Raw genomic sequence first — 21,022 nt, forward strand, 5'->3', positions numbered from 1 at the left:
TAACACAGGGGTATTATGGCGTACACAGGCGCTCGTAGGGCATGGCTGCTGTGCCTTTGGCACTAGAATAGGCCTGTCCCATCTCAGTCCTGTTGTTGGGTGGGGACCTGTTTTAACACTGCAGTGCATGGTCTCCAGTTGGCACCACTTGCCCTGGAGGCTCAGTGGTGGTAAAGGATGCCTGCTAAAGAAGGGCCCGGATTCACTTGTCCTGGTAATGATCACTCAGTTACCTTTGTTGCTTTCCTTCTGCCTGAAAGACTCAATCTCTTGGGTCTAATTAAACCTTTTACTCTTCCCTCTTTCTGTTTGAAAATATCAGCTGCCCAAAAGGTGTCCCACCTCCTGGGGATCAATGTGACCGATTTCACCAGAGGCATCCTCACCCCGCGCATCAAGGTGGGACGGGACTATGTGCAGAAGGCACAGACCAAAGAGCAGGTATGTCCGCTGGGCTGCCTCCTGGGCTGCTGTCACCACAGTGAGGTTTGGGCCATCAGCTGTGTAAGGCATGTGCACGTGGATTCCTTGACTCACTCGTCAGCATCCTACAGAGCAGGGTGGCATTAGTCCTGTGTAGAGCATGAGGAAGCTAAACCCAGGAAACCTGAGTGCTGTGCTGAGGCTTCATGCCCGGGATGTGCCGCCTTTAGGCTGTGTTGTGTCTCTCCACAGAGTCAGTATTTAGACAGCTTGATGGTTGAGGGCGTCAGCATGCCGCTCTGCATAAATTGAGGACTGGATGTTTCTGTAGCATATCTCCGGGTGCCAGGGTGGCAGCTTACATCATCCTTGGAGCCTAGGCCAAGCGGCTGTTTCTCCAGCACCTGCTGCCTTTCTGCATGTGCTGAGTGATGAGCAGGTGTTTCTGTACCAGGCGAATGTGCCTGCTGTCCCGGAGTCCCGGTCCTCAGGCCAGAACATGTTCCCCTCTGTTGGAGTTTTAATCGTGATACCTGTCATGAGAGTCATGGGAGATGCCAGGCCCCTCTCTCAGTACTTGGAAGATCCCACTGATTAACTCTCATCCCAAAGGGTCCCCCCTCCCTGGTGCTGACAGCTGAGCCTGCTTCTGTGCAGATTCCCCACATAGGGATGAGAACGTTGTTTTCAAAGACAGTGCATGATTACTGCCAGCCGTGTATTTCTCTAATAATTAAGGAGAAACTTCTTTGTTTTTCATAACAGAAATACTACACAAACACTTAAGATACAATAAAGTTGGGAGAAGGAAAAATATTGTCACAGTCCTACCCAGTGGTGATTATTATTGGGCAGCTGTTTCCTGCTAGGCTTTTTTTTTTTTTTTTTTTAACATAGATGTCACTCTGGCTTTTTCTTAGATTTTCAAACATAATGCAAAACAAGACAGAATAACACACAGATCCCTGTGTGCCCCATCACAGCGGGAACTTCAGCATTTACTAACTCACGACATGTTTGGTCGTTACTGTCTTTTCTATCCTGCCCTCATTTTGAAGTAAATCTCAGGCATCTTACCACTTTTGTAAATAGTGTCATATATCTGCACTTTATTTTGAAAGGTCTTATCAAATATCAGCATTTACTATGCCTGTATTGTTGCATTATGTAGGTTTTTTTCAAGTGTTCATCATTATAAATAATGCTGCAGTGTACAGCTACATGCTGCTTTTTCCCTTCTTTTGTGTTTAGGGCTGTTTCTTGGGGGAGGCCCTAAATTGAAATGACTAGGGCACAGTGGACAAGGGTTTTAGCTCTTTGCACCTGACACGCTGTCCCCTGGATGTGCTCCCCAGGCCGACTTTGCCATTGAGGCCTTGGCCAAGGCCACCTATGAGCGGATGTTCCGCTGGCTGGTGCTGCGCATCAACAAAGCTCTGGACAAGACCAAGAGGCAGGGCGCCTCGTTCATCGGGATCCTGGACATCGCCGGCTTCGAGATCTTTGATGTAAGCTCTGCCCTTGATGACCTAACTTGCTACCTCCTTGGCCTCCTGGGTTAAGAATCCTCTTTTCAGTGGCCCCATAGCTGTCTTTGTTTTGTTTTGTTCCTGGCATTAGGAATCAAACCCAGTGCCTCACACCTGCTAGTCAAGGACTCTACCACTGAACTATACCGCTAGCAGATTAGAGGTTCTTTTCTTTCCTTTTATTCTCCTGCGTACTGGCAGTTGAACGCAAGGACATTCTACCTCCATGCTATACCCCCAGCCCTTGTTATTTTGAATCAGGTGTCACTGAGTTGCTGCGGGTATCTCTTAAGTTGCTAAGGCTGACCTCAAACCTGTGATCCTTCTGTCTCAGCCTCCCAAGTCCTGGAATTACAGGTATGCACCACCACACCTGCCAAATCACAGGCTCTTAACCCGGGTCTACAGTAGTTTTCAGGGGAGCCATAAACTTAATTTGGGAAGTTACATCTTTGTCTTTTATTGACTTCTTGTTGAAATCATACACGTTTTTCAATTGTGAATTAAAGTATAAACCAAGCTGAGTGTGGTGGCGCATGCTTGGAATCCCAGTACTTGGGAGGCTGAGACAGGAGGATCGCAGGTTCATGGCCAGCCTCAGCTACTTAGCGAGGCCCTCTGCAACTTAGTGAGAGTCTCTTTCAAAATAAAAGAATAAAAAATAGGGCTGGGGGCATAGCATGGAGATAGAATGCCCCTGGGTTCCATGCCCACTATGGAAAAAAAAATTTTTTTAAATAAAGTATAAACCACAGCTGTATTAGCAGCGCTTGTAATTTGTTACCACTAGCAATCAAATGTGTTCATGTCATAGTCTAGTCATAGAGATCTGGTGCTGTCATTGATGCTGACCTCTACGACCAGACTTTGGAAGTTGGCCTATAGCTGCTTCTTGTCCCTAAGGAACAGTGTTTCTCCATCTCATTATTTTGATAATTATATTCAGCTTAACATCTTTCCTTGTTAAACTACTTTACACATTTTAAAACAACATTCTGAAATGGGCTTTAACAGACCGCAGGGGTGATGCGGGGAAGGCCCCGGGCCCCTGCTGTAAGGCAGTGCGTGGATTTGATGGGGGAAGTACCCAGGCCCCTGCTGTAAGGCTGTGCGTGGAGGTGATGGGGGAAGGACCCGGGTCCCTGCTGTAAGGCCATGCGTGGAGGTGATGGGGGAAGGACCCGGGCCCCTGCTGTAAGGCTGTGTGTGGAGGTGATGGGGGAAGTACCCAGGCCCCTGCTGTAAGGCTGTGCGTGGAGGTGATGGGGGAAGGACCCGGGTCCCTGCTGTAAGGCTGTGCGTGGAGGTGATGGGGGAAGTACCCAGGCCCCTGCTGTAAGGCTGTGCGTGGAGGTGATGGGGGAAGGACCCGGGTCCCTGCTGTAAGGCCATGCATGGAGGTGATGCAGGGAAGTGCCCGGGCCCCTGCTGTAAGGATGTGCGTGGAGGTGATGAAGGAAGGGCCTGGGCCCCTGCTGTAAGGCTGTGCGTGGAGGTGATGGGGGAAGGACCTGGGCCCCTGCTGTAAGGCTGTGCGTGGAGGTGATGGGGGAAGGACCTGGGCCCCTGCTGTAAGGCCATGCATGGAGGTGATGCAGGGAAGTGCCCGGGCCCCTGCTGTAAGGCTGTGCGTGGAGGTGATGAGGGAAGGGCCTGGGCCTCTGCTGTAAGGCTGTGCATGGAGGTGAAGGGGGAAGGGCCTGGGCCCCTGCTGTAAGGCGTCCGTGGAGGTGCCCTCGAGGCCCTCCATGGGTGTGGCCTCTCTGACACTGTTCTCCCTCTACAGCTGAACTCCTTCGAGCAGCTCTGCATCAATTACACCAACGAGAAGCTGCAGCAGCTATTCAACCACACCATGTTCATCCTGGAGCAGGAAGAGTACCAGCGTGAGGGCATCGAGTGGAACTTCATCGACTTTGGCCTCGACCTGCAGCCCTGCATCGACCTCATTGAGAAGCCAGTAAGACCCGGATGAGTCTCTGCTGCAGACCCTGTTCCCCTCTAGTGCCTGCTCCTCTCCTCTGTGCTGGCTATGGAAGGGTCTAGGTCCTCTTGCAGTCAGTGCCACCTGGAGGGCGAGGCTCAGGGTTTAGAGCTGGTGCCTGGCAGGCCCAGGCACCTCCCCCAGAGAAGGTGCTCAGGGCTGTAGCTGCAGGCTGACTCTCTACACTGCTAGCTGGTCAGGGATGCGGCTGGGCCGAGCGTCGCTATGACCTGGGACCTCCCACCTCAGGACTGGCTTGGCACTGGCCACTGAGGATGGTTAGGGCCAGGAGGGGTCCCCTTCTCCAGCTTCTGAGCAGATCCCAGTCAAGGCTCCCTAGGCGGGGTTTGGGTCACCTGTCGATGCTGCCTTTAGGGGATGTGTGCTCTGCAATGAAGTCTCAACTCTCTCCTGGGTTATCTCAAACGGAGTGAAACACACCAAACTCGCATTCTTCTGGAATCCTGCATGGTGTGAGGGCACCGATGCCTGAGTTACACAGAAACAGAGGCCTGGGACAAGATCTGCTCACCTTGGACGCACTGCTGGGGGTTGGGGGCCTGGAGTTCTCCATGATCTATTACTTTAGCGAAGGCAACATTTTCATGTATTTCTTAGTCAATTGAATTTTCTTTTCTTTTTGGTGGTACTGGGGTTCCTGGAAACCCTTCTATTTCCGGGCTACATTCCCAGACCTATTTTATACTTTAAAAAAAAAATTGGACACAGGGTCTCTTAAGCCAGCACGGCTGGCTTCAAACCTGCGTGATCCTCCTGTCTCTGTCTCCCAAGCGTGGGGATTACAAGCGTGCGCCACCATGCCCGCCTGAATTTTCTAATTATCAAGTGTCTACCTGGCTTGAAGTCTTGTCTGAATCTGCTTTCTTATATATATATGTTATTTTTAATATACTGGTATTGAACCTGGAACTAACTAACACTAAGCTATACCCTAGGCCTTTTGAATTTTGGGAGGTCAAGGTCTGGCAAAATTGCCAAGGCTGGCCTTGAACTTGTGATCCTCCTTCCTCAGCCTTCCACGTAGCTGGGATGGCAGTTGTGCATCACCATACCTGAGTTTTCATCATAAAATTCAGTGTCCAAAAGATTGTTGGGTCTCTGGGACTCTTCTCTCCAAGGGGCCATCCTAAGTATCCATACAACTTCACTGGACAGAACCTGGACATGGTGTTCAGTGAGGGATCCCCAATCCTGTGGCAGCCACCTGGGCAGACTCTACACCCTGGGACCAGCTGCTCTGGGCACACGGGGCAGTGGGATGCTTTTCATCAAACCCCCAGGGCATTGCACTAGTGAAGTCACCAACACAGCAGAGCCACCATGACAGATCATTGTGTTAGGGTCTCAGCCATAGCCTGGGCTCCAGAGATTTCTTTTTAAACTGGAACTCTTTTTTTATTTTTTGTTTTTTGTAGTACTGGGGATTGAACCCAGGGGCATTCTACTTTCAAGCTATACCCCCAGCCCTATTTTATTTTTATTTTGAAACAAAGTCTTGCTAGTTGGTGAGATTCTCACTACTTCCTGAGGCTGTCCTCAAACTTTTGATTCTTCTGTCTTCAGCCTCCCAAGTACTGGGATTACCATGCCTGTCTTAAACGGAAACTCTTAAATTGGGCACTTTCTCTAAAAAATTCTTAAATTGAGTGCTTTCTGTTTTTTAGCCTGGAGGTTCTATTACCAGGCTTTGGCTTCTCTGGTGGGTCGGGTGTGGTCGCATGTCCTGCTCTTCTGTGCCAATACTGTGCTTCCTCCAGGCAGGCCCCCCTGGCATCCTGGCCCTGTTGGATGAGGAGTGCTGGTTCCCCAAGGCCACCGACAAGAGTTTTGTGGAGAAGGTGGTGCAGGAGCAGGGCACCCACCCCAAGTTCCAAAAGCCCAAGCAGCTGAAGGACAAGGCCGACTTCTGCATCATTCACTATGCTGGCAAGGTGAGTGCGCACGAGGGCCAGGAGGCTGCAGCTCGGGGTGGGGTCAGTGCCCAGGCAGGTCCTGTGGCTCGTGGGATGATGCAACTGTGACCGTAGTTGGCATTTGAGCGACTTAAGTGTCACTTTCACCAGTTGCCTGTTGTTAGAAGCTTGTAGCCCTCCCTCACGAGGAGGAGGAGGAGCTGGGGGTGATGGTGTCCCGTGGTACTGTTAGATCCGTCGTCCAGGAGATCTGGCTATAATCTGGTTGTGATTAGAGTCCTGCCATTCATGAGCCAGTTATTTAATGTCTGTGAGCCTAGGTTTTCGCTTCTGGAAGATGGGGTAACACCCACCACCTAGGGTTACATGTATGGAGTAGGCTTGCCAGGCGTGGCATGGGCTGCTCCAGGGTGAGTTGCAGGACATTGCCTGTGCCCAGGTGGAAGCATCGCTAAGGCACCTGGCAGCGGGCGCTGTCACCTCAGCAGGCATTGATCCCAGATAAAGAAGCTGGTGCCACACACCTTAGTGTCAACAGCTGTGCACCTGTGTGTGCCTCTGGGCTGCAGCTTAGGTTATAAAGAAGGAGACCAGGATGCTCACTGCTCCATTAGTCTTGTTTTGGGATCTTCTGTAATAAAATTAAAAAGAATAAAAAATGGGGCAGGGGGTGTAGCTCAGAGGTCAAATGCCCCTGGGTTCCATCCCCAAACCCACCCGCAAAAAGGTAAGACTGACATACGTATATTGGAGAAGCATGAACATTCTTTTTTTTTTTTTTTTTTTTTTGTACCATGGATTGAATACAGGGGCATTCTACCTCTGAGCTGCATCTCCAGACTGTTTTTTTTTTTGTTTTGAAACGAGGTCTTGCTGTATTGCTGAGTCTCACTGCACTGCTGAGACTGTCCTTGAACCTGAAATTCTCCTCAGTCTCCCAAATATTATAGATGTGAGCCACCACACCCAGCTATGAACCTTTCTTAAAAAGTTACTTATGGCTAAAAAAAAAAAAAAAATGTTATTAACATTTCTGGGGTTATCCTTCTAGGATTTTTTCTTTATGTTCATATTACCTTTAAGAAGAAGGAAAAAAAGTCGGGTGTGGTGGCACATGCTTGTAAGTCCAGCTCTTGGGAGGTTGAGACAGGAGGATCACACAGGTTCGAAGACAGCCTTAGCTACTTAGTGAGGCTCTCAGCAACTTAGTGAGAACCTGTTTCCAAATAAAATATAAAATAGGTCTGGGAGTATAGCCCAGAGGTAGAAAGCCCCTGGGTTCCACCCCAAGTACCACCAAAAAAAAAAAAAGAAGAAGAAGAAGAAAGCCAGGAGTGGTGGTGCATACCTGTAATCCCAGAACTTGGGAGACTGAGACAAGAGGATCATAGGCTCAACCTAGTGAGACCCTGTTTCAAAATAAAAAATAAAAATAGCTCAGAGGTGGAACACCCCTGGGTTCAATCTTCAGCAAAACACACACACACAACACACACACACAGAGAATAAGAAGAATGCCATTCTGCCAGCCACACAGCTGCAGCATCGTTTTGTTAGTAATCCTGTTGGTGCACTGTGATGTTTTGAATTGTTTACTCTTCCTTGTCACACCACAGAGAATGTTTTCTCAAGATCTCGTTGGTTTTTCACTTGCCATTTCCTTCTTGGGGATGGAAATGCTGGGTCGAATGGTGCCCACGGTGTCCGAGTTTCCCACATGCGGGTGGACATGCCCCAGGAGATGGGGTGAGAACTCACGTTCCCAGAGTGGCCTGTGATTGGGCTCTGGCTCTTCCAGGTGGATTACAAAGCTGACGAGTGGCTGATGAAGAACATGGACCCCCTGAACGACAACATTGCCACGCTCCTCCACCAGTCCTCCGACAAGTTTGTCTCCGAGCTGTGGAAGGATGGTACGCCCTTTGCCCTCCACACTGGCCTCCCCAGCTATGGGTGGCACCCTCCCACCTCCACACTGGGCCCCACATCAGCCACAAGAAAAGGAGAGGCTACCAGGGGCATGCACCAGAGCCTTTCCTCTCTGGGCAGAGGCTCCTCCGGGTCTTGCAGGCGCAGATGGTCGCGGTGCCCTCTGCTCTGGGGAAGTCCAGGGCGGCCCTGGGCCTCAATGCGCAGGTTTCTGGTCCCTGCGCCTCCTCGCATTTCTGCCTCAGCTCCTTGGTAGGCTGGTTGCTGTGAACCTATTCCTTTTCACTGTTTTTTCTGGTCTCTCCCTCTCCTTGCCGGGTCTTGCTTTAACCTCTCTGTTGCAGAGATGCAGAGCACTCAGAGAGCCTATTTCTATCACCGCTTTCCCATTCTCCACCTAGAATCAGGTGACCGGCTGCCCCAGACTCTCGTGTGTGTGTTTGTGTGGTGCAAGAAGCCCTTCCCCGCATCCCACCCGCTTGGCTCTTCCTGCCTGGCTGTGCCTGTTGAGCTGACCTGCCCGCGCTCCTGGGCAGGCTCCACGCTGCCCGCACAGGCCTCCAATAAAAAACTTATGAATGAGGGGCCACATTGAGATGTTGAAGGACCTTCGTGTTATCTGTGGGGGGCTGTTTAAAAACCCATATCCTCCTTAGAGCTCCTCCTCTGAAGGTGGTATCTTACTGCTTGGGTGGCTGCAAGTGTCTCAGCATGAGCGTCAGCTGTTGTGCACGCTGCCGTGTGTCTCTGCACCTGGAAGCTGTAATGGCATTTGTGCTCGACAGTCAGCAAGGGCGTGTGCTGTCTGGGCCAGGGCACATGCTTACATCAAGGGACCAGTTATGGTGGTCCACATCCACCTTCCTCTGCACAGCTCCCCACCCCCAGGAAGCCTTTGGTGGCCAATAAAACAGGCCCTGAATTGGGTACAAGGTCAGAGGTGCCCCACGTCTACTTGGCTGGCTTATAGGTCCAGTCTCACTGCTGGCTTCCATTGTAAGCAAGTGTACTTTTTGCTGCCTTCAAAGAAAGAACAGAGATCTAACCACGAAGGAATAGGGAGTGGGCTTTTTCATGGAACTATTGATGTCTACATAGAGCAGGGGAAAGCTTCAAGCTTAACTTTAGTTCCTGCTTAGAATGAGTGATCTCAGCTGGCAGCCACTTTGGTTTGGTGTCTTGGTTTTTCATCTGGGAGGCATCAGTTCATTTCACTGTTGCTGGGCGTGAGCTGCACCGATAAGAGCTACTTCCTTTGGTGACCAGGTTTAATGATAAAGATCTGTGAGCTAGGAGGCAAAATACAGGAATGTGAAGAGACCCTGGGAACAGGCACGGCTGGTAGTGGTTCTTCCAGGTTCTCTGTTTCTGAATCAGCCGCATGCTGCTCTGTTACTGGTTTAGAGACCTCAGCCCAAGGAGACTGCAGATATTGTCCAGAGCCCTGTCAATTGTGGCAAAGCAGCTTTAGAGCTCCCACCGCCCCCACTCCTAGCCCAGTTCCCTTAGGTAACCATCAGTATGAACTCAAGATTCTGGTTTTGTTTTTCAGCCAGAAGCTTAGTTCTGTAGGGTGCTCTAAGCTGGGGTTTAACATCGCCTTACAGCCAGCCTCATGGAATTCTTCATTCCAAAGCACATTACCAACTTCACTGTGTCTCTGGGCGTCGGGCCTGGTCTGTCTCCAAAGGGGGCTCAGAACCGGATGTGCACACAGGTAGCTTTGGAGGTGTGCTGCTCCCCGGGAGACGAACCGAGTGACTCTCAAGTTGCTCCTGTGCTCCAGTCCAGCTCAGGTCTGCTGGAGAGGCCGACCTCAGCACTCTGCAGCTCTGGGCACAAGAGTCCTGTGGTTCCATACGGTCCCTCCTCCTCCTCTGTCCAGCATCTGTCTGTCTCTGTCCCACGCCCTCCGCCCTCGGCTGGCATTTCCAGGCACTCACATGCTCTTTTGGTCTCCGCAGTGGACCGCATCATTGGCTTGGACCAGGTGGCCGGCATGTCTGAAACAGCACTGCCTGGGGCCTTCAAGACACGGAAGGGCATGTTCCGCACTGTCGGGCAGCTGTACAAGGAGCAGCTGGCCAAGCTGATGGCCACGCTGAGGAACACCAACCCCAACTTTGTCCGCTGCATCATCCCCAACCATGAGAAGAAGGTGGGCCGCTCACAGCCGCCGAGTTCTGCCGTCTCCCCAGTGGCCGGGATTCCTCCGTCCCCAGCACACAGAGAGCCCTCGGTGGAGGCTCCTCCCGAGCTGGAGGCTTGGGGCGCGTGCTGTTTGTAGCCCCGTTTCCTGTTAATGACACTGTCCATTGTAGCCTCTCTGGACCTGGATCTTTGTACCCAGGGACTTCTGAGGGCCATCACCCTTTCTCCCTCAGGTCCTGGGTAAAGGAACGAGATCACATGTTTGTACTTTCTTCTCTAGGCCGGCAAACTGGACCCCCACCTTGTGCTGGACCAGCTGCGCTGCAATGGTGTCCTCGAAGGCATCCGGATCTGCCGCCAGGGCTTCCCCAACAGGGTGGTCTTCCAGGAGTTCCGTCAGAGGTGAGTAGGGCCCAAGCCCCTCCTGGGCCCAGATGCACGTGGAGAAAGCCCCAGGTGGGCTGTTCCCGGCAGGGATCGTCCTTGGGGAGCTGTGGCCCCAGCTGTGTTGAGCGGAGGTCTGGTGGGTTCTCCACATGGTCCTTCTCTGTTTCATCCTTTACAAAATGAAGAGCGATGCCCCACTTTATTACTGAAAGGAACGTCACTATTGACTTTCATTCCTAGTGACTGCAAGGGTGACTGTTCAGTGTCTATAGTTAGAGAAGCTGTGGAAAGGAATTTAGGCTGGGCTTGGTGGCGCACACGTATAACCATGGGCTGGGATACGGCTTGCAGGTTTGCGGTAAGCCTCGGCAGCTTAGTGAGATCCTGAGGGTTGGGGTCTAGCTCAGAGGTAGGACACTCATGCGTTTAATTCCTAGTACCACAAAAAAAGAAAGGAAGAAATGTAGAAGGCGTCAGCCAGATGCTGGATAGTGAAGGACCTTCATAGGAGCAGAGGGTGAGAAAGTGCAGCTCGCGCTGTGTGCACGGGTGTCGGTGACGCCGGCCCGTCCGCCTAACGGTGTTTGTGTTGATGGCTGTTGGGCCATTCTGTGGTGTCCAGGAGGATGTGAACATGGCTGTCTGGGCTTCAGACAGGACTCTGGGCAGGGAGTTGAGGGAGCCTGACCGTCCAGGATGAGGTTCCTTCACTTTCCGTGAAGTGCCAGCCTTCCTGTGTTGCTCAGCCTAAAAAAGAGCCAGGTGGCGTTTGCCAAAGGTCTTTCCTTAGGAGACTCTGGGAAGAATGAAGACTTCTGTGTCCCCTGCCCTAGGGCTGGTCTTCATCTCCCGGGTGCTTTCCTGGCCCCACAGAACTGAGGCCAGGGCTCGGGTAACCAGGCTCGCTTCCTTCCTCAGATACGAGATTCTGACACCAAACTCCATCCCCAAGGGCTTCATGGACGGGAAGCAGGCGTGTGTGCTCATGGTGAGTCGGCTGCAGCCTCTGGAGGGTGGCCTTTGCTGCGCCGCTGCCACATGGCGACGCCTGCACTGCCCTGTGCTGTGCTGCCCTCCGGCGCTCTGCTTCTGATTCTGCTGGGTGCCCTGAGACGAGAGCTGAGGCCACGGCACTGATGCGAGGCGGTCTCCCGGTCTCTGCGTGGGGATCATTCCCCTCTTTCTCACTCAGCCTCCTCTGACCTTTGCCCCCGGGGTGGCAGGTGGGCCAGGGCCAGGGCCCAGATCCCCACAGCCGCCCCAAAGCCACCAGCTTCTTGACCTGCCCTCCCTCCCTGCCTTCCAGCCTGCCCGTGCGGTGCGTGACGCCTGGGATTCTGCCTGGATGGGTGGCAGCCCCACGGTGCTAAGCAGCCTTGCCAGGGCTCGGTCTCGTCTTGGGTCCTTTTCCACTTTGCAAGCAGGCGTCCCTCCTGGCCCGGCCAGGGTTAGCAGCCACTGCCTGTTGTCTCCTACTCGGCATTCTTTCTAAAGAATCAGAGTGTGCGCCAGTGGGGTGGGCAGGCGATGGGAGGAAAAGAGAAGATAGTTCTGCTCAGTGACAGGGAGAGGCGGACAGGAAAAGGAGGGGAAAGGACAGTTCCCTGCTCTCCAGATGCTTTGAGCGGAGGAGGGGATAGCGAGGGCCCAGCTGGCATCTGTGGGCCGCCTCTTCCCCAGGAGCCTGGGCTCTTCCTGCCAGTGAGCCACCTGTCCCTCCTTGGCTCTGCAGGTGCTCCTAGGGCTTGTTGCCCAGTGAGAAGGCTGGGCAGCAGGGGGCGCTGCCCCTCCATGTCCTCTTGCCCCTGGTCTGCTTTCCCACCACATTTTCCCATGCCAGCAGGGATATTTGTGGGTGTCTAGGCCCCCAGTCCAACCCATGTAGAGTGTTTATGGCTTTTGGGAGCTTGTTCTAAACCCCGTCCCACCAGGGCAGGTGGACAGACAGACACACACACACCCTTGCCCGCGGGCTAACGGGAGCTTCCTCGGCCTCCTCATGCTGAGATGCTCAAGTTGCTGATGGCAGCGAGCCCTTGGCGCCCCACACTCAGCATCTATGTGCCTCCTGTTTAATTCGCACTATTCTTTGTTGTTTACTTTCTTTAAAGAGAGCATTATTCCCATTCCCCAACTAGTATTTGATCCTGAGGCCCACTGTGCGTGTTTTCATCTTTACCAGTGACGCTCAGCTGCCCCCGTTGGAGGTGGCCTGGCCAGGATTCCAGAATACAGAGGCAGGAAGAGACTCGGGTTCCCTTTAACTCTTAGGTCCTATAGTTCTTTGAAAGCCTGGCCTGTCATCCCGCGGTGCTGAGGCCCGCCTGTCCCTCTTCTTTCTGGCCCTGGGCAGGAGGCCTCCAGCAGAGGAGCAGCAGCCCCCCAGGGCCTCGCTGGGCTCTCCGCCCACCCTGGTTGAGGCGGGTGTCAGGCCATGGGCTCGAGGGTCTGCAGTCAGCAGCCTGTTTTCCTCCATGCAGATCAAAGCCTTGGAGCTCGACAGCAACCTGTACCGCATTGGCCAGAGCAAGGTGTTCTTCCGGGCCGGCGTGCTGGCCCACCTGGAGGAGGAGAGGGACCTGAAGATCACTGACGTCATCATAGGCTTCCAGGCCTGCTGCAGGGGCTACCTGGCCAGGAAGTGAGTTCTGAGCATGCCGAGCCTGCATGCCTCCTGTGGCTTGGGAGCACTTAGCCAGCCAGTGCCAGGCACTCATGCCAGGCAGACCCTGGCCAGGGGAGTCCCACAGACTCTCCTGCCGCCTCTGCTTCCTGGGTTCCCACCTCCAGAGAGTAGAAGTGGGCAGTATTTTCCAGTGGCAGTTGAGGCCAGTGGAAAGAGGAACTTTGCTCAGGCTGGCCTGTCCCCAAGCCCATGCTCTATGCCTCACTGTTTCGCCTTCTGGAACCAACATCCACGGCTGGTCTGCCCCAGAGGAGCCCTGTGCGCCTAGGGTGGGGCATCCAGGATCCAGAGCAGCTCCTGGGGGAGGCTGAGTTTCCCTTGCACACTTATCACCAGGCCCCCAGGTTCTTGCTCAGGGATGTGTCACACACACACACACACACACACACACACACATATATATATATATATATATATATTTTTTTTTTTTTTTTTTTTTTTTTTTGGTGGTACTGGGGTTCCTGGAAGCCCTTCTATCTCCTACACTCCCAGACCTATTTGTTTGGAAACATTTTTGTTTGGAAACAGGGTCTCCTAAGCCAGCGCGCGCGGCTAGCTTCGAACCTGTGCGATCCTCCTGTCTCTGCCTCCCAAGCGCGGGGATTACAAGCGTGCGCCACCACACCCGGCTTTTTTTTTTTTTTTTTTTTTTTTAATTGTGGTACTGGGGTGGAACCCAGGGGCTTTTCGACCTCTGGGCTATATTCCCACACCTATTTTATACTTTATTTGGAAACAGGGTCTCACTAAGTTGCTGAGAGCCTCACTAAGTAGCTGAGGCTGGCTTCGAACCTGCGCGATCCTCCTGTCTCAGCCTCTCAAGCGTGGGGATTACAAGCGTGCACCACCACGCCCGGCTCAGGACGTGTCTTCAGTGTTCGCTCTGAGCCCACACTCAGTTTGAGTTTGTGGTATCGGGGCAACTGGTACCTCATTTATCTACAGCACGGCCCACCTTTGTGAAACATCAGCTGTTGACATTCTCTGTCCCCCTAAAAATCAGACATGGAGGCATGTGGCGGGCAGGTGGTGTCATCAGATCACAGCCCTGCCCCCATGAGAAGCATTGCGCTGGTCACATGGGCCTTCACATGGCGGCTCTGTAATGGGGGGCAGTGCTCCCCTGGCCTAGGCCTCCGTCGCCTACCATAAGGTGTTTAACTCGGGTCAAGACTTTGTGGGTGTGCCTGCTGTCCTCCAGACTGCTGACCATGTCCCTCATCCACAGGGCATTTGCCAAGCGGCAGCAGCAGCTGACCGCCATGAAGGTCCTGCAGAGGAACTGTGCTGCCTACCTCAAGCTGCGCAACTGGCAGTGGTGGAGGCTGTTCACCAAGGTGCGTGCTGGAGAGGATGCGTGGGCCTCATGCGGCCTCTGCGGGCCCCTGCACGCAGCGTGAGCCTTGCCCCGGCTCTCCTGTGCCAGGCAGTACAGCCCAGTTGGTCCTGTCCTTAGGGTCCAGGGCTCTATGAGCCATGGCATTCTTCTGGCATGGATAGCCTCAGCTGGGCCAAATTGGCCCAAAGAGTGGCTCCCACAGTGTCAGGGCCCAGCAGGACCTCCTGCCAGGACCCCACCCCTGCAGGGAGGCACTGTCCTCACAGGAGCCACATGTAGCTGCTCAGAAGCTTTGCCGCTGCTGAAGTGACGCCCCAGCCAGGCCACTTTTGTTTGTAATATGTAATTGTGGGAGTTGTGAAAAGTTAACTGACAAAAAACATTAAGAAAAAGCTTAGCCATAATTCCTTTACCCCAAAACAATAGATGTTTCAGTGTTTATTTTTTTCTTCCTATAAATCTGAGCTATGTAAACCACATACATTCTTAAATAGCTGAGATTTGACTTGCATAAACACTCCTGTGTTTTACACTTTGCACTTAAAATTTCTTACCAGTATCAGCTTTTTAGAAGTCCCTGTACTATTCCCTAGAGGACAAATAATCTGTCCGCTTCCCCAAAGATAGATCTTTGTGTCAGTTCTAAATTCTGCTCTTGTAAGCAAGGCTGTCATGAACATCTTCATGCATGTTTAGGGCTGGTTTCCATGAAATGTAACTAGCAGGTCAGAGGTGAATGGCGGCATCAGGTCGACTTCCAGGAAGGTTATCCCCCTGCACCTCCTCCCCACGTCTGCCCCCTTGTGAGCTTACCGTGGGCAGGACTGTTACCTCCACCCCCTCTCCTAGGTCAAGCCGCTGCTGCAGGTGAGCCGGCAGGAGGAAGAGATGATGGCCAAAGAGGAGGAGCTGGTAAAGGTGCGAGAGAAGCAGCTGGCCGCAGAGAACAGGCTCACGGAGATGGAGACCCTGCAGTCTCAGGTGGGTGTCAGGGAAGCTCTGCCCAAGCAGAGTAGCGCTCCCAATGCTGCCACCTGCTGGCCACTAGCAGGCAGACAGGTTTGCAGCTTAGGAACTGTCCTGCTGTCCTGCAGGAAAGCAGTTATTGTCTCTGCAGACGCCATTGGGGTTATGTGCTAGAGGGAGGCTCCCAATGGGATAGAATTTCATGAGTTCTAGGTTCATGCCCCAGCATGAACCCCACAGTTGTTTTGTAGGAAGCTTGTTTTTTTTTTTTTTTTTTTTTTTGTGTGTGTGTGTGTGTGTGGTACCGGGGGTGGAACCCAGAGGCTTTCTACCTCCGGGCTATACTCCCAGACCTATTTTATATTTTATTTGGAAACAGGGTCTCACTAAATTGCTGAGAACCTCACTAAGTAGCTGAGGCTGGCTTCGAACCTGCGCGATCCTCCTGTCTCAGCCTCCCAAGCACGGGGATTACAAGCGAGCACCACCACACCCGGCTTGTAGGAGCTTGTTTGAAGCTCGTGACAAGATGAAGGGCATGTTAGGAGCACCCTGGGGCTCTAGATGGAAGCTGCTCTTGTCTGCTGCTCTCGTCCACATCCACCTGCTGCTCAGGATCCTCAGCTATAGAGCATCTACTCGGGAGCCATTTGAAGCGCTTGCGTTTTCTGTGTTCTCTGCAGCTCATGGCAGAGAAGTTGCAGCTTCAGGAGCAGCTGCAGGCAGAAACAGAGCTGTGTGCTGAGGCCGAGGAGCTCCGGGCCCGTCTGACTGCCAAGAAGCAGGAGCTGGAGGAGATCTGCCATGATCTCGAGGCCAGGGTTGAGGAGGAGGAGGAGCGCTGCCAGCATCTGCAGACGGAGAAGAAGAAGATGCAGCAGAACATCCAGGTGCTGCCTGCAGGGGGTGCGGCTGGGCCCCGGGGCTTGGAAGGGCGCTGGCCTGAGGGGCTGCGGCACAGGGCAGGCACAGAGTCCGCCGTTACAGCAGCAGCTCTCAACTCTGTCCACTCGGGCAGCCCAGCCCTGCAGAGGTTTTCTCTCAGCCATTTATTCGTAACAGGTCTCATGTCTTCTGCTGCCCAGTCAGGCTTCAAAGCCTGTCGAGAGCCTCCTGTCAGCCCTCGCCCTCCCTCCTGCGAGCCGGGGTACTCAGCTCAGCTGCTGTCTGTTGCACTGGCTCAGGGCAGCCCTTCAGGACGGTGTGCCATGCCGTGGCCACACACGGTTCCCTCGGCTGGAGCCTGGCCATGTCCTGGCTGAGCCCCATGCCTCCTGAGCACAGCCGCCTCATGGCCCCTCTGGCCCCGGCAGGAACTCGAGGAGCAGCTGGAAGAGGAGGAGAGTGCCCGGCAGAAGCTACAGCTGGAGAAGGTCACCACCGAGGCCAAGCTGAAGAAGCTGGAGGAGGACCAGATCATCATGGAGGACCAGAACTGCAAACTGGCTAAGGTGGGCCCGGGCGACTGTCAGAGGCGGGCAAGCGCAGTCAAGGCCATGGTTAAAGTGATTTCTCATGAACGGTTGGGCCTGGGGAAAGGTTTGCCACTTCCCCAGTAAATCCCCCAGCATTTTAGACCTGAGGCTCTGAGGAGCTATGTCAGCTGGTGGCGGTGCATGTGGAATTTGGGCAGCCTTGGTGGCTGGGTGTTGAGGCACAGAACCTTCCTCCCATCCCTCCCAGGAGTAGCACCTGTGTCTCCTGGAAATAGACTGTGTCTTTGTCAGAATCTGCCCCAGTGAGCAGATAAGATGAGAGATGGGGTAGAGAAGGCAGGACAGGGTCAGCACGCTGTCCTGGAGCCACAGAGGGTGTGGAGGACACACGTCTGAGCCACAGGGCTGTGTGGCAGGTGGTGTGCGCCCCTATGAAGAGTGGGGCCCAGTGGTGCGCAGCTGAGGAGAGCAGCCCTGGCCTCTGATGGCCTGGTCACAGGTGGCTGCCTCTGAAGGGAATAGCCATTCATCCCTGCCCAACACTAGGTGCCACCTGGAAGCCTTTTTTTTACCTGAGTCTAAAGGCTCACAGGTCCAGGAAGGGCCTGGGCACCCAGTTTTAGGTGCAAAGGAGGCTTATTCAGCTATTTCAGGGGAGCTAACGACCTTAGGAAATTCTAATGCACTTGATCAAATATTTAAGGCCCTACCTTGCTGATCAGTGGTGTCTGTGCTCAGCTGACCCTCACCTGACATGTCTTACCCCAGGAGAAGAAGCTTCTGGAAGACAGAATAGCTGAGTTCACCACCAACCTCATGGAGGAGGAAGAGAAGTCCAAGAGCTTGGCCAAGCTCAAGAACAAGCACGAGGCGATGATTACCGACTTGGAAGGTGAGGCCCTGGGTAGAGCTGACCTGCCAGGTGCCAGGCAGCCACAGCCCACCACGAGCCTGGGCCTCTGCCTTAAGTCCTAGGCCACCAGACCGAGGGGACCATTTATGGCCTCCAGGAGAGTCTGTTGCCCAGTGCCTGGATGGTCCCCTGCGTGAGGTGTGTTTAGGATGAAGCTGTTGTTGGAATCCATAAGTTTCTGAAACTGCCCGTGGGGAGTCTAGGTTTGACCCTAAAACTGACCAGTTCTGTCACCTACTAGGGGTGTCATCTCATACCTGTTAACCTCTGTGGGCTTTGATTTATCTGTAAAGGGTTCACCATGATAGACTGTTTGCACATGAACATGTCTGTGCTATCAAGTACTAGACAGATGTTGCCAGAGGTTCTTATTTATGTACTTAGTTTTTTGGTACTAGGACTAAACCCAGGCCTCACACATGCTGGGCAAGTGCTGTAGTGCCTGCCCAGCCCTTTTTATTTTATTTTTTTATTTTATTTATTTATTTATTTATTTATTTATTTATTTATTTATTTTTGGTGGTATTGGGGGTGGAACCCACAGGCTTTCTACCTCCGGGCTATATTCCCAGACCTATTTTATATTTTATTTGGAAACAGGGTCTCACTAAGTTGCTGAGGGCCTCACTAAGTAGCTGAGGCTGGCTTCGAAACCATGCGATCCTCCTGTCTCAGCCTCCCAAGCACGGGGATTACAAGCGTGCACCACCATGCCCGGCTTGCCCAGCCCTTTTTAAACTTTCTTTTGAGAAAGTATCTTGCTGATTTGCCCATACTGGTCTTGACCTTGCAGTTCTGCCTCAGCTTACTGAGTCGCTGGGATTCAGGCATGCACGCCCACATCTGGCTTAGGTCAGTGCTTGCCTCAAGGCAAGGTGACGAGTCCCAGGACTCTGTCAGTGAGGATGCCTGGGCTAAAGCACAGTGTGGCTTCTAAGGAGCCCCCGCCCCTGCCTCTGGAGAGGAGTGGACAGCCAGGCAGTGGAGGGAGCCCAGGCCTGGCGCACAGGCCCAGAACTCCTCAGGCTGAGCGCTGCAAGGATTTCTCCCAGCTTGGTGACACCAGCCTGCCCAGCTACCCTCAGTACAGGATAAAGGGAGTCACACCACTGGGAGGAGAGGTTCCAACAGAGAGCTCTTCCCCACCTGGGAGGGGCCTGAAGGACTCGGTCACCTTGGGGTTCTGGGAGTGGCGCACTCACCACCTAACAGAGATGTAGACCCATCAGAACGCAGCGTGCTACAGTGGGAACGTAACTCGAGCACAATCAGCCACTGCCTGGTGAGGTTGAAGCTTGGCATGCCTGCAGCCTTTTTTGTAAGAGAACACTACCAAACTACCCAAACCGCCATTGACTGAAGGACAGTAGCTAAGTCGTGGTATGTTCATGTAAAGGAGCTATAGACCAAAGGCCAAGTAAATATATCCAGTGAGAGTTGACATGCTAAGTCCTCAGACCATGAGCTTGAGTGGCAGAGGCAAGTCTAGGGAAGTCAAGCTTCGTAAGCACTCATAAAGGGCTTCAAGATGCTAGCTCATTTGTGCTTCACAGCAGCCTGAGAAGAGTGTCTTCATACCCTGATTGCCTGTGAGGCACAGGAAGGTTAAGTGAGTTATCTAAGTGACGTCACCGGGAAGTGGAAAGCCAGACACTGAACTCTGACCGCTCCTCTGAATGCATTGTCTAAGTTCAGATTCACGCAGAGCGTGGTACAGCCACGAGTGGAAACAAAGGAATTGTCAACTCGAGGACCATGATTCCCCTGACAGGGAAGGTCGGGGTGGACTCCAGAGATGTGGGGCCCTGGCAGCTCATGGCCGAGTTTTATTCCTCCATCTAGGAGCTGGGTATGGTTATTGTACATGGTACCCTGTAAACCCTAAATATGTTTTACAAGTACTCGGTATTTTATATACTCGGTATTTTAATTACTATTAAAAGTAAAAAAAAAAAGCTTGCAGCTACTAAGGGTTCTACACCCCTCTCACCCTCCCTGGCAGAGCGCCTTCGCAGGGAAGAGAAGCAGCGACAGGAGCTGGAGAAGACCCGCCGCAAGCTGGAGGGAGACTCTACCGATCTCAGTGACCAGATCGCCGAGCTCCAGGCACAGATCGCTGAGCTCAAGATGCAGCTGGCTAAGAAGGAGGAGGAACTGCAGGCTGCCCTGGCCAGGTGAGCCTTGGGCTCCCAGCAGTGGGCAGCCGGCCAGTGCCTCAGTGAGCTGTGAGCATACTCTCTGTTATTGTCTTAGAGGAGCCAATTCATAGCAAAACACTTCCTAGCCAGCAAGAGCGTGGTCTAGGGCATCTTTGTCTTTTGTTTGTTCATAATCCCCAAAAAGTGACCCAAAACTCTTGTCACCCATTTCCAATAGTTCTTTCCCTTTTCTTTTTGAATTAAATTTATTTTTTAAAATAGGCAAATTTTTTAGAGTTTATTTATTTTTTTGGTGCTGAAGATTGAGCCCAAAGGCATTCTACCTCCAAGTTACACCCCTAGCCCAATTTTTTATTTCTTATTTAGAAACAGGATCTCACTAGGTTGCTGAGACCATATTTAGTTGCAGAAGCTGGCTGTGAACCTGTGATCCTCCTGCCTCAGCCTCCCAATACTGGGATTATAAGCGTGTATCGCCACGCCTGGCTCTAGAGTGATTTTAGATTCACAGCAAGATTGAGAAGTTACAAAGATTTCCCATACACATTTCCACCCCAGCCCCCCAGTGCATAGCCTTCCTTTTGTCAGCATCTTCCACCAGAGTGGTATGTTTGTTCGAACTGGTGAACTTAACATTGACACCTCTTAATAATCTAATGTCCGTTGTATTTATATTTCAGTTACATTTTACCTCCTTTTTAAACATTTAACTTTTGAAATTTTTATATTTACAGTTGTAAATCTTAATTCAGAAAATTAATTACTCTGTTTTCTAGTTCTCAAAGTAGTATTACTCTTAAATCTTCTGGATGCCTTAGATGTTGATTTGCTGAAAATGACCCTAAGTGCCATGATTATGATTATCAGGTGCAGCATTGACTGTACCTCCCTAACCCTCATCTTGCTTCTTAAAGGTGAAAATGGCTTCATAACCACTGATGTTATTGGTCTCTTTGGCAGAGTGGAAGAAGAAGCTGCCCAGAAGAATATGGCCCTAAAGAAGATCCGGGAGCTGGAATCTCAGATTTCTGAACTGCAGGAAGACCTGGAATCTGAGCGTGCTTCCAGGAATAAGGCCGAGAAGCAGAAACGGGATCTTGGAGAAGAGCTGGAAGCATTGAAAACAGAGCTTGAGGACACCTTGGATTCCACGGCTGCCCAGCAGGAGCTCAGGTGTGCTATGGGG

The 21,022-nt window shown here is 52.4% G+C and overlaps 1 protein-coding gene across 1 annotated transcript in view; it reads left to right on the forward strand.

Annotated features, from left to right (window-relative positions):
* MYH9 (myosin heavy chain 9) overlaps positions 1 to 21,022 on the forward strand; it is a gene marked incomplete at both ends in the record, with an annotated part of 58,833 nt that overhangs the window by 27,626 nt on the left and 10,185 nt on the right. Inside the window, 16 exons of the mRNA XM_080706130.1 lie at positions 323 to 441; positions 1,779 to 1,931; positions 3,739 to 3,912; positions 5,715 to 5,888; positions 7,669 to 7,783; positions 9,764 to 9,957; positions 10,231 to 10,352; positions 11,256 to 11,325; positions 12,818 to 12,978; positions 14,252 to 14,360; positions 15,212 to 15,343; positions 16,012 to 16,218; positions 16,642 to 16,779; positions 17,533 to 17,656; positions 19,680 to 19,851; positions 20,797 to 21,009. Of these exons, the coding sequence (XP_080562256.1) occupies positions 323 to 441; positions 1,779 to 1,931; positions 3,739 to 3,912; positions 5,715 to 5,888; positions 7,669 to 7,783; positions 9,764 to 9,957; positions 10,231 to 10,352; positions 11,256 to 11,325; positions 12,818 to 12,978; positions 14,252 to 14,360; positions 15,212 to 15,343; positions 16,012 to 16,218; positions 16,642 to 16,779; positions 17,533 to 17,656; positions 19,680 to 19,851; positions 20,797 to 21,009 (2,377 nt within the window). The remainder of the gene's footprint in view (positions 1 to 322; positions 442 to 1,778; positions 1,932 to 3,738; positions 3,913 to 5,714; positions 5,889 to 7,668; positions 7,784 to 9,763; positions 9,958 to 10,230; positions 10,353 to 11,255; positions 11,326 to 12,817; positions 12,979 to 14,251; positions 14,361 to 15,211; positions 15,344 to 16,011; positions 16,219 to 16,641; positions 16,780 to 17,532; positions 17,657 to 19,679; positions 19,852 to 20,796; positions 21,010 to 21,022) is intronic.

This window comes from Muscardinus avellanarius, assembly GCF_963383645.1.
Source record: "Muscardinus avellanarius genome assembly, chromosome: 11".
Classification (NCBI taxonomy): Eukaryota; Metazoa; Chordata; class Mammalia; order Rodentia; family Gliridae; genus Muscardinus; species Muscardinus avellanarius.